Source organism: Pristis pectinata, chromosome 15 (assembly GCF_009764475.1).
Source record: "Pristis pectinata isolate sPriPec2 chromosome 15, sPriPec2.1.pri, whole genome shotgun sequence".
Taxonomy (NCBI): Eukaryota; Metazoa; Chordata; class Chondrichthyes; order Rhinopristiformes; family Pristidae; genus Pristis; species Pristis pectinata.
In genome coordinates this window covers 17,248,990-17,265,867 of record NC_067419.1, presented here as the reverse complement: position 1 = coordinate 17,265,867, position 16,878 = coordinate 17,248,990, and the positions used below count along the sequence as shown (strand labels likewise).

Below are 16,878 nucleotides of genomic sequence, written 5' to 3'. Positions count from 1 at the left end.
ATTCTGAGTTGAATGGTAGTTAATTGGAACAATTGACTTTGGCAATCTCCTGATGCCTTGGATGCGTGATCATCTCTCCTCATAGTCCTGAGAGATGATCATCTACTGGTTAAGTGGAAGAAAGCTGTGATTCCATTGAAGGTAGTTCACATGGCCATGAATCATAACCTCAGGCAACTCTGGGCCTTGAAGGTGCAGACTGAGGTACTGTGATCCAGGTTACTATGTGGCACTGGCTGAGGATGTTTGGAGATTTGGTTTTGGGATGCTACATGCGTTGTCCTTGGATGTTTATAATGATGATGATATCTTTATTAGTCACATGTACATCGAAACACACAGTGAAATGCATCTTTTGCGTAGAGTGTTCTGGGGGCAGCCCACAAGTGTCGCCATACTTCCGGCACCAACATAGCATGCCCACAACTTCCTAACCCGAACATCTTTGGAATATGGGTGGAAACCCACGCAGACACGGGGAGAATGTACAAACTCCTCACAGACAATGGCCAGAATTGAACCTGGGTCGCTGGCGCTGTAATAGTGTTATGCTAACCGCTACACTACTATGCTTTAACATACAAAGTAGGACTAAAATGAGAAAGAGAAATTGCCATGACATTTGTGCAACAGTAATGTCTCCTTCAATTATATGCCTTGCCCCCTCTCTGTGATACTCAGCTTGACCTCCTGGAGTGGGAACAGGGTGAAGGCAACTGTTCTTTCATTGTCTGACCTGTGCAACCATTTCCTGCAATTAGGAAGAAATGTTAGTGATGGTTTCAGAGCTATTTTGAGAATGTGCTTATCATGGTGGAATATATTGTGGGCAATCTGTGAGGTGTTGGGAAGTGAGAATTTCCAGTCGCAAGATAGGAAGTCCATTGTAGGTGAGCAGGGGGAAGAGAAGTTGAAGTGAAAAGTGATGCTGTGAGTTAGGATTAATTCAATGAATGTACAAAAATGATTGGTTTGAATTAGTAAGGCACTCGCTTGAATATACCCTTGGGAAAGAATGGATTGTTTATGACCAGTTTTTAGAAAGTGCTTAGATACAATTACCACATTTAAAAATTGGCAGCAACAATTTCAAATAATTTAAACACTAAAATTATTTGTCCATTTCTCTATGAAAAATACACCAGCTCTTTGTTAGCTGACAGAAAATGCTGATAAGTTGTACTCCAATAATTGTATGCTATAGTTGTAACCTGTGCAATAGATTTTATTGTTGCACGTGTTTTAAAACAAATTAGATATCTGATTATACTTTTATTTCATGAATGTTTATCTGACTTTTACTAAAATGATAGCAGCCTACAAAACTGACTTTATCAAAAATCAAAACGTGATTTTACTTGTCCTTGATTATGGATAAATTCTCATATTACATGGGAAAACACCAATGTTAAATGTAATAAGTGAGAGATTATTCTGACATTATTTTAAATACATGTTCTCTTATGCATAATAGAGTAGATCCAGTCTTTTTTTTCCACTCCTGCTCCTTGCCAAACACACCTTTCAACAGCACGCATTTAAGATGGAGAATTCTGGGTGATCAGACTGGTCACAGGCAACAGTAATGCAATGCTTGGCTGGCCACCATAGGTGACTACTTCTGCGATAATTCCTTCCCCCCACAGAGTAATGCTGACCTCCTCTTGGTGCCACCCTGTGCAGCACAGATAAGGTCAGGAACTCAGCAGGAGAGGTGATTCAGCTTGCACTGCTTTCCTTTCTGGTCTGTGCAGTGCCAATCTGATGTTTACTTGGGCAACAACTTTCACATTGCTATGTTTTAATGGGAGGAAAAAGAATTTAGATTAAACCAATCTATCCTGCATGAGCTTGTCATTTATTTGCAGCTGTATTTTTATTTTGATTAACCTTTTTGCTAATGTACTACGTTTCATCACTCTCAACTGCTTTTGCAGACAATGTCAAAGTCCATAGGTGTAGTGACTTGCAACTTCATGTTGAGACTTCATTGAAACCTAGCCACTGTGTATAAAGCAGACAGCAGATGATTAATAATGCAGGTCATAATTATGCTTTACATAAAATTCTCCTTCAAGGCATGGTTAGGCTCACAGTCCTGTTTTAATAACTAATGGCATCTCTAGATTAATGTGATTGTGGTGCTGCACTCAATGATTTGTACCTGAGCTTCAAGCTCAACTGTTTAAATAAAATAAAGTTATAAAACTTGTAAAGCGAATATTATTTTGAGCTTGTGCATAAAGCAACATTGATTTCAGCCTAAAGTTTTAAACCTGGAATTTCCCTCTGAAAGTTCACTGTTTAGATTTGTTTCAAATGCAATTATTTTAAATGTGAAAAAGTTAGTTTTTTGTAATATTTCCTCCCTCCAAATGTTAATTTTAATAACTTACTGCACGGACATGCTGCAGTGTGCAATGTGTGGCATAAATTTGTATCTGTAGTTGCCTCATCTGGTCAACTGCCAAATTTGATTGAAGTGCTTAGTGGAGGGCAGCAGTTGCTTCCTAGCCCCCAGGTCAATGAGGAGAATTGAGTGAGGATTTTTTCTGTACATGTCTGTGCAACTGGTGTTAAAGTGTCAACGTGATGGGCTGTCATCCCTGCAAGGGAGGGAGGAAAAAGAGCAAGAGTTGATCAGCAAGCCCCTGGCCCCAAGCGGAGCTGACAGAGATTAGGGGTAATAGGTTACCTGCCTGCTTACTCACCCCAGGAATGGTATTTCCACACCCTTTTTGGGAAGGGGAGGAAAAATAAATGGAAGGTTCATACAAGGCCTGACATGTTGCTCTGTGCACTCAGTATCATGGGGCACCCTAAATGATGTCTGAAAAATTGTAATTGAAAAGTACTATTTTGATAGCTTGAGTTTAAAAACGTTTTATATTCTGTACAGGTTCGTCATTTGGGAGGCATTCCACTCATCCTGGACAACTGCAATATCGATGACAATAACCCTTGTATCCTTTTCTGTAAAAAGATCTTTTGCATTACCTCAGCTGAGTATTGCCTTTCATACCTCTGTCTGCTAAAAAGAGAATTTACTTTTCACTTTTATTTTGCTAGCTTACATTTAACCAAGATAAGTGGTTGTGAAATATATTGCCAACAATTTTATACATGTTTATACAATATTAAAAAGTGTCTTTTCTTAGTATCAATGGATGGGCATTTTGGTGAAATTTGGTGAATGCCAAAGATGTGTTATGGACACCTGCATTTTCTGACTTGTTGGGAGCAGTTGGCTTTGTGTTTGCGATCTGGGCTCAGGATGCAAAGTTAGATGGAGTGACATATCCTTAAAATTCCAAAGGATGTCTGTTTTGTTTCTAGTAAAAGATTTTTCACTAGTGTCCTTTGTCTTTGACTTGACTGACTTGGAGATAGTGGAACTCAGCTTTGGAGGAAAACTTTTTGCCTCGTTATTTGTTTGCAATTCTCCCTGCGAACATTAAATTTCGGTTTAAGTCATGGTTGCCACTGCTGTACCAAAATGGCATCGGTCTTTTGAGTCTTTGTTGCATTTCTGATAGAACAGATTATCTTTCCTGAGGTAAGGAGATCAAAGCTTTGCACATTAGGTATGATCTCACAAGACCTTGTGTAACTGCAGTAAGACGTATCCAGTACTGGCTTGGGTGTCTTAGTTGCTTGTTATATCTACATGTTAGCTTTCTATTTGGATATAATGACACCCAAATTCTTCTGAGTGTCATCATTTAATAACATCTCACTATTTAAGAAATGTTCTTTCTACTATTCTTGCCAAAGTGAATAACTTTACAAATCATCACATTACACCAACTATGATTATGCCCACCTACTCAAGCTATCAAAAACCTTTGCACACTTTCTATATTCTCCTCACTGCTTCCTTTCCCAACCACCTTTACTTCTTCATCTGTAGTATACTGCATCCCATTCCTTCCTGTGAATTGCTGCCCCAGTACTGATCCCTATGGTACCCCCACTAGTAATGTTGTTTTGAATCATACTTTCAAGTCCTTCAATGGACCACATACCTAATTTTGCCAGTTTCATTGTTCCTACGTAAACCAAAGTTACTGGATCCTTTCCCTCCTGCAGCCTTGAGGAGGTGTCCTTAACCCTGGCACCAGACAGGCGAACCAGTCATTGGAACTTGTTCTTATTACGGTATCCCATACCACCATGTACTACTTGTTGCTCCCTCTTGAATGGACTCTTACCACAGCAATGTGCCACCCTCCCTGCAGTCCTTGTTCTTATCCACCATGGTTTCAAATATCTTTTACCTGTTGGAAGTTGCCCAAGACTGTAGCTTCTCCACTACTAGGATCCTGTAACATTTTTCAGCCTTGGTCACCTCTTTTTCCTCACCAAGTAGAAACTTAGTACCAAGTCAAAGATGTGTGAATGGTCCCCAAAGATATCAACATCTGTGCCTCATACTGCAGCTCAACAACTCTTAAGCCAAAGTTCCTTGAGCTGTAGGTATTTAATATAGGTGTGAATGGTAAGGGTCCCATGAACTCCCACATGTTGTAGGTGCTAGCCACTGCCATGCATATCTACCCTAGTTTTAATTCATTCACTTGGTTTGTTTTTCAACTCATTGATTTAACCTGCTTCCTCACCTCAAAGTCCCACTCTCACTGGATCCTTGATTTCCCCCACTATTTGTTAAGAATAAATAAAAAGAAAATTCCGGAAATACTAGCAAATCCTATTTCTGACAAAAGGATAGTGATGTGCAGCCCTTGTTTTAGTCTCTATGGTGATATTTGCTCTGCTGTTTTTTTTTCAGCATTTTCTGTATTTTTATTTCAGATTTCCAGCATCTGCAGTATTTTACTTTTGGATTCTATTTTTCAAGCACCTTGTACATGTTGCATCTTTAATTTAAATAAGTTTGCATGTGGAAGTTGAATGACCGCGAAAGAGCAGCACTAATAGAAATGGAATGGAACGGTAAAAGTCTTTCTTTCTATTATTTGCACATGACTTATTCCAGATCGCCCCCAGCCCTTTTCCAATACTTTCACCAAGTGGATCTCACTAAAGTTCCCGTAAATCAATTGAGCTTGAGGAACAGGAGTGAACTGATCTCAAAGCTCTTCATCATCCATTTGATTATCTGTGAGCTTGTCAATTTACTGCAGTTATCTCCATTGTCTGAATTGCCTAGTATATTCTAAGAATGCCTCAGGGATAAAGTTGGGGGTTAAAGAGAGAGAATTGTTGTGAATCAAAGTTTAATTAAAGGCCAGGGCATTGCTAACCAAGAGGTATAATTTGGTTTAAGAAAATAAAAAGCTAAATTGAGATGTCTGAAAACAAGTATAAAGGCTTCGATTTATTTTGGGATTTAACAGAGAAAATACTGAGACAATGAAAGGAATAGAATTTTTTTTTAATGCAGTAATTATTGAAATATATAATGACCAAAAACACTGCTAATTTTCCTCCTCCTTAATTGGGTGGACAACATTTAAATGGTTTGCACGGAGAGGGGAAAGTGGTATAATTTTGAGTGTCATTTTGTTTACGCGCTCTGTTGTATTCAGTGGTTTGATTGTGTTGTTAAATTGGAGGAGGAATGATTTTAATTCTTATCTTCTGAGCCTGTGATACCTAGGTAACTGTTTGCAGACAGCTATATCGCTTTTGATTTGAGATGGGAGCAATCCAATTAGTCACAGTATTTCAAGATCAGAGGAACTAAGAACAAAGGATAAATTGAGTAGAGACCAAACTAAATTGGTACTGAGAATACTGAACTACCATAAGTTGCTTTATGCTTCAATTTGTTTTTCAGTGTAGCCCCTGATTAAAAATGTTTTGGTGCTCTTCATTATCTTCATTAAATAATGACAAAAATTGAATAAATGTTTGGAGTTCTTTCATGACCAGTATCAACACAGACTGTGGAAGTCTAGAGTTTGAACACATCTTAATATATCATGTAATATTTGATAAAAGATCATTCTTGGGTTAAAGAGAAAAATCAATCAGGATCTAGAAGCTACTCTTGATCACTGCCTTATTATTCTGTTAGCCTTGCCTGCACATGCTGCTAAATGGAAAGAAGATAAGAATTAAAATCTTGCCCTTATCAACGTCCACCCCATCCCACTCCCTGTGCCCCCACTCGTAGCCATTTTGGTAGGCTTTTATGTATGGCACTGGTTGGATGCCGATTGTTGCTTGCTAATAATCCCCAACTGACTTCCATTACAGTTGGTTTGGTTCTATGTCAGAGTAATTTGGGAGGCCTGCTATCTTCAGGGTTCCAGACAGTGCCCTAGCATACCTTTCTTTTTGAAGTGCATGTGATCCATCCCCATGGTAGAATAATATTGTGCTATAGTGGATGGTGCATCATGGAGTCACTAGTAATAGCCATTCCAGTCTGCATGGTGGGTTAAACCAATGAGCATAGGTTCGACTCCCTAGTTGAGACCTATCACTCTGTGACCTGCCAGATTGTTGTCCTGACAGGCTCACTGAAGAGTCAGAGCACTAAGGATTTCAAGGTAAAATTTTCTAAATCAAAATTTATTTCATTCAGCTGCAGAAGTAGAAAGTAGAGATCCACTCTTCACCCAATAACTCACCTTTTTCATATTTTCTTACAATATAGACTTGGGCTGAAGAGCCTCTTTCTATCCTGCTTTCCCATCAGTCTTCTTCCCCATAATCTGTTCTCCCTTGCCTGTCCATTAACTCCCCACCCAGTTGATTGGCAATTTACAATGGTCAATTAACCGACCAACACATCTTTGGAAATTTAAAATAAAAATAGAAAATTCTGTAAATGCTCATCAGAGCAGGCTGCATCCATGGAAAGAAAAACAGAGTTAACATTTCAGGTCGAAAACCCTTCATCAGAACTGGGAAGGAGAGGAAAGAAGCTCCTTATACTGCAGAGAAGGTGCAGAGAGAATTATGGAGCAACAAACAATCTGCTGGAGGAACTCACCGGGTCAGGCAGCATCTGTGGGAGGAAAGAAATTGTCGACGTTTTGGGTTGAAATCCTGCACCAGTCCTGATGCAGGGTTTCGACCCGAAACATTGACAATTTCTTTCCTCCTACAGGTGCTGCCTGACCCGCTGAGTTCCTCCAGCAGGTTGTTTGTTGCTCCAGATACCAGCATCTGTAGTCTCTTGTGTCTCCGTACAGAGGGCTACATCTAACAGGAAAAACTAAACTGACAATGGAGATAAGCTGTAAACCAAGTTACCTGGTCAATGAGTGAATGGGAGCAATTAAAGAGAGAACATAGGCAAAAGAAAGTAAGAGTTGCAAAATGGAGAGCAGGAAGACATGCCCAGAGAGGAAAAAGTCAAATAAAAACAAACAAGCTGAGCCAATGTAACAGATGTAACAACTGATACAAACAGAGAAACCAACATACCGGAAGTTGTACAATTCAATACTGAGTCCTGAAGGCTGCCACGTGCCCGGATGGATAAGGTGTTGTTCCTCAAGCTTGCATTGGGCTTCATTGTAACAGAGCAGGAGGCCACAGACTGATAGGTCAGAGTTGGAAATAGGGTGGAGAATTCAAGTGGCAGGCAACAGGGAGGTCAGGGTCACCCCTGCAGACTGAACGCAGGTGCTCCACAAAACTGTCAACCAATCTGTGTTTGGTTTCTCTGCTGTAGAGGAGATCACACTGAACACCAAATGCAGTAGACTAGATTGGAAGATGTACAAGTGAATTGCTGCTTCACCTGCAAAGACCGTTAGGGTCCCTGGATGGTGGGAAAGGAAGAGGTTAGAGGACATGTTGCGTCCTCTGCAGTTGCAAGAGAAAGTGCTATAAGATTGGAGGTGGTTGGCGGGAACAGAAGAGTGGGCCAGGGTGTCACAAAGGGAAGAATCCCTGCAAAATGATGAAAGTGACCATTTTTTTTTCCGATATGGGGGGAAACTAGAACACTAAGGGAAAACCCACACAGTCACAGGAAGAATGTGCAAACTCCACACGTACAGCACCTGAGATCTAGATCAAACCCTTGTCGCTGGAGCTTTAAGGCAACAGCACTTACTTCTGTACCAATGTGTCATCCACCCGTTTGTCATGCTTTATCAATAACACAAATTCTGCTTGTTATTTTAATTGTTTTTTTAAACCTCCAGCAACACAAGTTTGACCCAGGCCTCCAGTGCTGTGGTGTGGAATTTGCACATTTTCCCTGTGACTGTGTGAATTCTCCCCAGGTTTTCCTCCCACATCTCAAAAAAAAAATCACTGGGTTGTCTTATTCGTCAGTGGTACTGCCGGCCATCTCTTATGCAGTTTTTTTTCAGCAATAGCATCCAGAATTATTCAACATTTTCTCGTATCTGATATATCAGTGATTACTGAAACTGGAAATTTATGTTAACACTCGTGCTTCAACTGTTTGCATTACATTTTGTTCTCATCTCTTTTTGCTTCATGTTTCCAAAACACCTGTGCTTATTCTATGTTTGACATTTTGGGTCCCACGCTGACTTAGATTTGGTTTATGATCTCAACTACTATGTGATTTGTTGCAGTAAGGGATTGGAGAGAAATACTGAGTAAGTAGAGCAATTTGCACTGGGCATACAAAAAAGCAATTCCATCATCTGAATCCTGCCATCATCTGAATCCTGCATAATTCTCAGCACTAAAACAGCAGAGATCAGGGCCTGGCAATGCCTGGCACAGAAATACCAGGGATGGAGAACAGGATCTGGGTAATTCCCAGCACAAAAACGTTGGAGATGGTGGTCTATGCAATTCCCAGTATACAAATACTGTGCATCAGGATCTGGATAAATTCCAATCCAGAAACACAGGAATAGGACCTGGATAAATTCCTGTGCATAAATGCTGGATTACAGGGCTGGTTAAATCCCAGAAGCACTGGATTAGGGAGTGAAACAATCCCCAAGTACCATCTGACTTTATTTTCAAGTCTAGTGCAGTATTTGCAGGAATGATGTTAGCCAATCCTGTGAACATTTGTATTGCTCTTTAAAATCTTGATCATGTCTCAACCAGTTTGTTGAAAGATTTATATTTCGTTCCTGATTGCGCCATAATCAATGTGTTAAATTTATGACATTAATGTCGTGAGTTGACAAGGAGTTGTTGAGTGACCAACAACTCTCATGAGCTTAACAAAGGAAAAAGTATTTTAAAAGATCATTTAGTAGTACAGTTTTTTAAAAACTACAGTAGCAACACATTACACATGCCTAGCTCATTCTCCTTACCACTTTGAGAAATCCTGTAACAGCTGTATTGTTCCTTCTCTGAAATGTTATGTCCCACTGGAACTGAATGTCATTTCTGTTTTCTGGATGTTGCAGTGCATAGGAAAAGATTCTCATCTAAATCTGATTCTGCAGAAAATGCTTATGCATCGAAAACTACTTCTTAAGTGCCATTAAGTGTAGCATTTTGCTTATTTTTTTATTTTCTCCCTCCCAAATGTTTACTTAGAGTATATTCAATACAGTTTGGATTGTATTCAAGTCCATAACATCTGAAAAGTTTAAATTATATGAGATTTTGGATTTGTACCAACATAAAGGGATCCAGACCGATTTCCCCAAATGACTTAGCAACATTTTGTTGCTCCTTCCCAAGTCTATGCAGTGTTTATAATTTTTCAACTTAAAAATAGGTTTTAGGGGGCTGTATAGATTGATTTCTCCAATTTAGTGAGAATAGGAAGTTTTAATGATGCAGCTAAGAGTGTTAATTTTGCCTGTATTCCACATCCAGCAGCAGGAATGTTCACATATACTGTATGCACACTGCAATTTCAATTTGTGGAAGGTTTGAAAGTTAGTTTTAACCAACTTTAACATGTAACTTTACTTGCGCGAGTCAGTGTATTTCATATTCTACTAATGCAGTGTTCATAAATAATACGGGTTGGTTGAAAAGTAAAATTGCCAATTGTGATGGCAATATTCCAGATCATCAAAAGTCCTACTGCCTCAGGAAAACCTCAGCTAAACATTGTAAGTGGCAGGAACTGGAGCTAGCCAACCAGATAGCAATTTGAAGGGTTTGCTTCAAGAGATGTTTCTGCCCAAATACCGGAACTGATTTTTTGAGGAGCTGACCGAGGTTGCCTTTACAGAGTGTGAAGTGCCTTCTAAAAGGCAATGGACTGGAACTGAATAGGCTCGTACTGTAATAACAGTGCTTCTGAATAGAAATCTTTACACAACAAAAGCATCAGTGTGATTTACACTTCTAAAAAGATGAACCGTAAAGTCAGACTTTAACAGCATTCTGCCGTGTGTTGCTATTTACAGCCAGGAAACAAAGACTTGGTGGAGAAAAGGAGCCAAAGTTCACTGCTGAGTTGATTCTAATTAGGTTGATGCAGATTAGCAACTGATTGATTGTGACCTGAATTGAAATAAGAGGTTGGAAATGTAGCTGGAGAAAATAATTATTATTAGCTAATATTGAACAATCTGTAAGAGAAGCAGGAAATCTGACGATTTGGATTTGGTATATGTGAATTCAGATGCTAGTTAAGTAGTAGTAAACAAATTAATTTCTGCTTGGATTGGTTTTATAAGATGTATTGTGCTGGATGTGAAGATTGTGAATTTTCAATAACTATGGCATTAAGGAATTGAGAACAAGTGCAATATTCAGGTCAGGGAAGGTTCAAGTAGGAGGATAATTGAGAGTGGTTGAATGGAGTGCAGCTTGCACAGAGTCCAACGGATGGAAATTTGGTGACAGTGGAACTTTGATGTAGAGAGGAAGGTGGTGTTACTTTGTATGCCCAGTACTTGTGGAGGTTCACGTTAGCTTTGGGTTGAAATTATTTAAGCTCTGTGTAGTGTTAATTGTAGGAAGCATGGGTGCTTCACTGAAAGCTTATGAAAGATTGGAAGGTAATTAAAAGTAGTATAACCTATGTAACTTTTACTAGATGCACTGAATAGTTAAAAAATAAACTGACTATCAAGTAATTAGAAACCTTAACTAATTGAATATACTAATCAAGTTTAGATTAGGAGGCAGTACAGGTAATATGTAGTAGCCACAGTTTGTAGGAGTTGATGGAGATTGGTGAGTTCTCCAGCAATCACTTATGCAGAAAGTAACTTATTTTGGAATAGTACTTAAAAGACTCAAAGAATGCTGGATGTACTAAGATCTGCTGACTATGTTACAACTTAGTTACACTCATGAAAAGTCAACAAGAAAACTGTAAAAGCTTAATACACATGTGGAAAGAGACTGTAATTTGTGGTGCATTGAAAGAAAGCTACTTAATGAAAGAAAATATGGATCTGAGAATGTACAAGCCAAATTTTCCATCTAGAGTTCTTGTCTTACCATGGTAAGACAAGACACTAGTTTATAATTACCACCAAGAAATAGACTACTTTCAAATTCGATCTCGCAGTATACTGACAAAAGACTGCTCACTATTTGACTCAGTTACCATAAAGCAGTGGTCCTAATGACAAAAACATAAACCACAATGTAATGAAAATGGAACTTGATTCGCTCACTGAAACTGAGGAGTCCTGATGATAGGTGTGTTGCACGTACTCTTTGGAATGAGAGTAAACTTTTCTCAAATACCAATGTTTTCCACAAAATTAGTAAACTGCTTGTGCTGAGACAAATTAAAAGTGAAAGAAGATTCATGCTGGAATCATTTGGTGAGTACTCAATTTTAGTCTAATTGGGTATGATATGTAATTTGCTGAGCAGCTACTTTAAACCCTATCAAGTGTAATAGTTTTAAGGATCAGACATCTTGAACAGTAGTAGTTGTTATTATAGAAATTTACAAAAAATTAATAATCTAGTTAGCTACTTTTAGTTGAAGCTAGTATATGGAGTATGCTATCTGCAGCATAGTCTGAATAAGAAGAATAGTTTTCCCTTTGAAGTATTGGCAGGATATGAGAGAAAAGGAAAATTACTTTAGTGGGTGGTTTCAAATGGCCTAAAAATTGGGACAATCATTCAGTTAGAAGTAGAAATGGTAGCTATTGTGGACCTAATATGTGAATGAATCCACAAGAGTTAATGGCCATTTCATTGTGGTCAATGTTGATGACCCAGAAAATGTACAGGAAACAGCATACCGCCTCTGGAGTACAGAGTGATAAAAGAACAGTATGATATGACAGCTAGAAATGCACACAGCTAGGAGTACATAATGTTAAAAGCACCAAGTTCAATAAAATGAAGGACCAGTACAACGAATATTAGGAGAGATCCTTCAGTCATACCTAAGTAGAAGTTAAGATATAACAAATGCCCAGTAAGTAGGTTAAGTACGTATCCAAAGCTAACAAATTCTTGTGAAGTAGGCTTGACAAAAAGTGATTAACAAAAGTAAACCAGAAAAATATCCATTATAAATCTTGGTGGAACAAAATGGAAAGTGCGAAGACAAGAAAATCAAGAAATGTGTTAAGGGACAAAAAAAGGAACTCATGGCAGCTGAACTAGTTATAACAGAAAAATTCAGTACTGCAACTGTAAGAATAGAGAGATATTTTTTTAAAACTTCTTCAGCATTTGTCAAATAACTTGAAACTTATTGATACTGTATTCTTCAAGTCCTGAATCAGGCATCTCATGTTCATTTATTGTGGATGAATATGTTAAAACTGAACCTCTTTTGCTATTTGTAAATGGTCAGTGCAGAGCATTCTCAATTTTCTGTATTGTTTTTGGCCATAAGTAATTTTAACATAACCTTTGTATCCAGTTAAACCGTATACTAGATGATAAAGCAAGAGATTTTATGAAACTAACCTGACTAGTTACGTTCCCTTTTAGAATAAACCATGCCCATTTTCTAGTAACCACACAAGATGCTTCCTGAAACATTTCATTTTAAATCCTCAAGAAGTTTAAGCAGGTTAATGGAAGAAGTTATTTTCCCAAATAAGTATTTGTGATAAGTGCAACAAAAACTTATTGAGTCTGGACTTGATTTCCTTTATGTGTTTTTATTTTTTTCAGGATCTAGGCATCAGATCAAGGCTACCATTTATTGCCCATTCCTAGATGACATTGAGTTGAGTGGCTAGCTAGGCCAGGGTTCTTGCAGAGAAGCTGCCTGCAGTGATTTTGAGAACCCTTCATTGGTTTGGTGTAATTGCTACTTTTCCTATTGCATTGATTCCAAGTGTGTTTAAGTTACACACAATCTCCAGTGCCTTCCCAGTACAATGATTACTTTATTGTATCTTCATTATTTTGAAACGTTTGGTGGGTCATTGAAAATTGTGTGTCATTCAGTTGTCCATAGGCATAGCTTATTTGTGTAACTTGAAAGCTGAATTTAAAAACTTTCCCCTTTTATTTATGATGTTCCTGGTCCTGTGTTCTGTGTCATCATTCTTGTCTTCACAGTCTCAAAATGAATTCTCATATCTCCACTGGAAAAGCTGGAGGTTAATACATTCATGCCAAATCCTTCATTTTCTGTCAACAAGTCTGCTCAGGGCTTGAACATTACTCCTTTATCTAGGAGTGATAGGTAACACTAAGAATAGTGCATGAGCGTCATGTGGATGTCCAGTAAGATTTTCCTCCTACATGCCTTTCCAATTCTTTGATACTTCATTTCTTGTTCATTCTAATCTCCCAAAAACCATCGTGTTGCTTTCCTACATTTTCATTTTATTGCAATCAAGACAGATAGCAGTCTCATAATAACCCTTCCCTATATTCTTATTTAATTGTTTAATTTTAATTTTGGTTAAAGTAGAGTTCAACACCTTGCAGAACCCAGAAAAAATGGGACCAAAGCTATTTGTTTTGGTCCTTACAACCATTAGACTTCTACACTCTTATATCCACGTCCATGCCATCACAGTTTTCTTAAGCAGAAGAATATTTAGAAACATAGAAAAACTACAGCACAATTCAGGCCCTTTGGCCCACAAGGCTGTGCCGAACATGTCCCTACCCTAGAAATTACTAGGCTTACCCATAACCCTCTATTTTATTCAGCTCCATGTAACTATCTAACAGTCTCTTGAAAGACCCTATCGTATCCGCCTCCACCACCGTTGCCGGCAGCCCATTCCACGCACTTACCACTCTCTGAGTAAAAAACTTACCCCTGACATCTCCTCTATATCTACTCCCCAGCATCTTAAACCTACATCCTCTTGTGGCCACCATTTCAGCCCTGGGGAAAAGCCTCTGACTATCTACCCGATCAATACCTCTCATCATTTCATACACCTCTATCAGGTCCCCCTTCATCCTCCGTCTCTCCAAGGAGAAAAGACCGAGTTCCCTCAGCCTGCTTTCATAAGGCATGCTCCGCATTCCAGGCAGCATCCTTGTAAATCTCCTCAGTATCCTCTCTATGGCTTCCACATCTTTCCTGTAGTGAGGCGACCAGAACTGAGCACAATACTCCAAGTGGGGTCTGAACATGGACCCATATAGCTCCCGGCTCCTAAATTCAATTCCCCGATTGATGAAGGACAATACACCATATGCCTTCTTAACCACAGAGTCAACCTGCGCAGCCGCTTTGAATGTCCTATGGACTCGGACCCCAAGATCCCTCTGATCCTCCACACTGCCAAGAGTCCTACCATTAATACCATATTCCGCCAACATATTTGACCTACCAAAATGAACCACTTCACACTTATCTGGGTTGAACTGCATCTGCCACTTCTCAGCCCAACTCTGCATCCTATCTATGTCCCTCTGTAACCTCTGACAGCCCTCCAAACTATCCACAACACCCCCAACCTTCGTGTCATCCGCAAACTTACTAACCTGCCCCTCCACTTCCTCATCCAGGTCGTTTATAAAAATCAGAAAGAGCAAGGGTCCCAGTACAGACCCCTGAGGTACACCACTGGTCACCGACCTCCACTCAGAATACGACCCTTCAACAACCACTCTTTGCCTTCTGTGGGCCAGCCAGTTCTGGATCCACACTGCAACATCCCCTTGGATCCCATGTCTCCTCACCTTCTCCATAAGCCTTGCATGGGGTACCTTATCAAATGCCTTGCTAAAATCCATATACACTACATCTACTACTCTCCCTTCATCGATGTGCTTAGTCACATCCTCAAAAAATTCAATCAGGCTCGTAAGGCAGGACCTGCCCTTGACAAAGCCATGCTGACTATTCCTAATCATATTATACCTCTCCAAATGTTCATAAATCCTGCCTCTCAGTATCTTCTCCATCAGCTTACCAACCACTGAGGTAAGACTCACCAGTCTATAATTCCCTGGGCTATCCCTACTCCCCTTCTTGGATAAGGGAACAACATCCGCAACCCTCCAATCTTCCGGAACCTCTCCCATCTCCATCGACGACGCAAAGATCATCGTCGGAGGCTCCACAATCTCCTCCCTCGCCTCCCACAGCAACCTGGGGTACATCTCATCTGGTACATTTCTAAAATCATGTTGGCTTGGATTTTCCTGACACACAAATAGCTGTATGTGGGACACCAGAACTCCTTAACTCATAAAGTTCAGAACTCCTGCGCGACTTTACATAAACACAGAAGTCCCAAAATTCATCACAGCTGATTGCCAGCAACTCCCCAACTGCGTTGCGGTGTTTGACTCATCATTGGAGGTGCCAATTTCCTTCACTCTCCCAGCAGTTTATTACATTTATATAATTGTTTTTCACTGATCTCCAGTGTTTTAAAGTGTTGATTTTTTTTTTGTAAAGACTTTTAATAGTTTAATTAGTTTCACATGTTTGAGTATCACAGAAGTTCACAGTTATTCATCCTCTTTGATGCAACAAGAGCAGCTCTTTAGCTGTCTGTTAGAGCAGATGGCAGAGCTTACTATTTATGATCGGAATGCCCATTGTGCCAGTCACTCAGAACCAGCTTCAGGCACCTAGTTACCACTGGAAAATTTGCTTGGGCAAATGCATACCTCATTGGTAGAGAGTTGCTAGCACAAAATAGTTTGCTATTCCTAGGAATATTTGGCCCTATGGTATTTGTCCAATTTCCAGGTTTTACACAGAAGAAAAACCTTTAAGCCTTGAAAGATAGTTCAGGGTTTATTCATACTTGGGATGCTTGTGTCATTAGCAAGACCAGAATTTAATATCTGTTCCTAATTGGCCTTGGGAAATTGATGACACATTGCCTCATGAACTGCTGTGGTCCATGTAATAAGGGTGCTCTCACTGTGCTGCTGGACTGGAAGTTTGACCCGACAGCAGTGATGGGGTTATATTTTCTCGTAAGAACAGTGTGTAACTTGGGTTAGAACTCGACCTGGTAGTGTTCCCTTGCAGCTGCAGTCCTTATTTTTGCAGATGTTTGCAGGTTATGAAGTGCAGTTAAAGAAGCTTTGTCATTTTCTTACAAATGATGATGCTGCATGGTACACACTGCAGCCAGAATGCACAGTGGTGAAGGGGTGAATCTTTAGCACAGCACTGATAATCCACACTGCTCCACATTCTGTCCTGCAGTCCAGATCTTCCATTGTTGCATTTATGGTCTATTTACTGGAATTCCATACTTAAAATTCTGTCCTCAAGGACTTAAAAAAAATAACTGTGTTAAGTAAATGTTTTATTTTTGAATATTTGACCTCCAGCTGTTCTTCAAATGGTTTGAAATGGAACCAAATAGATATAGTTTGAGACTCAAGAGAAAACATTTGGGAGGCTGATGGTGCTGATGAATTCTGGACAATTGTGTAGATCAAGCCCAAGCCCAAGCCCAGGATTTTGAGATAGGCTGAGGTCTTTCAGTGAAATCTTTTAATGAAGATAGTTAAAGGCTCAAAAACAAACAAATTAAATGTAGTGAAATAAAAGATTTTGAATGCTTCCATTGACTCCTCAACAAAACATAACAGTAAAATATTACCATGCTTCTCATT

At 39.4% G+C, this 16,878-nt stretch overlaps 1 protein-coding gene across 1 annotated transcript in view; it reads left to right on the top strand.

The window, feature by feature from the left end:
• Positions 1–16,878, top strand: part of atxn10 (ataxin 10) — a 166,217-nt gene that overhangs the window by 138,478 nt on the left and 10,861 nt on the right. The window contains exon 10 of the mRNA XM_052030009.1: positions 2,900–2,963. Within this exon, the coding sequence (XP_051885969.1) occupies positions 2,900–2,963 (64 nt within the window). The remainder of the gene's footprint in view (positions 1–2,899; positions 2,964–16,878) is intronic.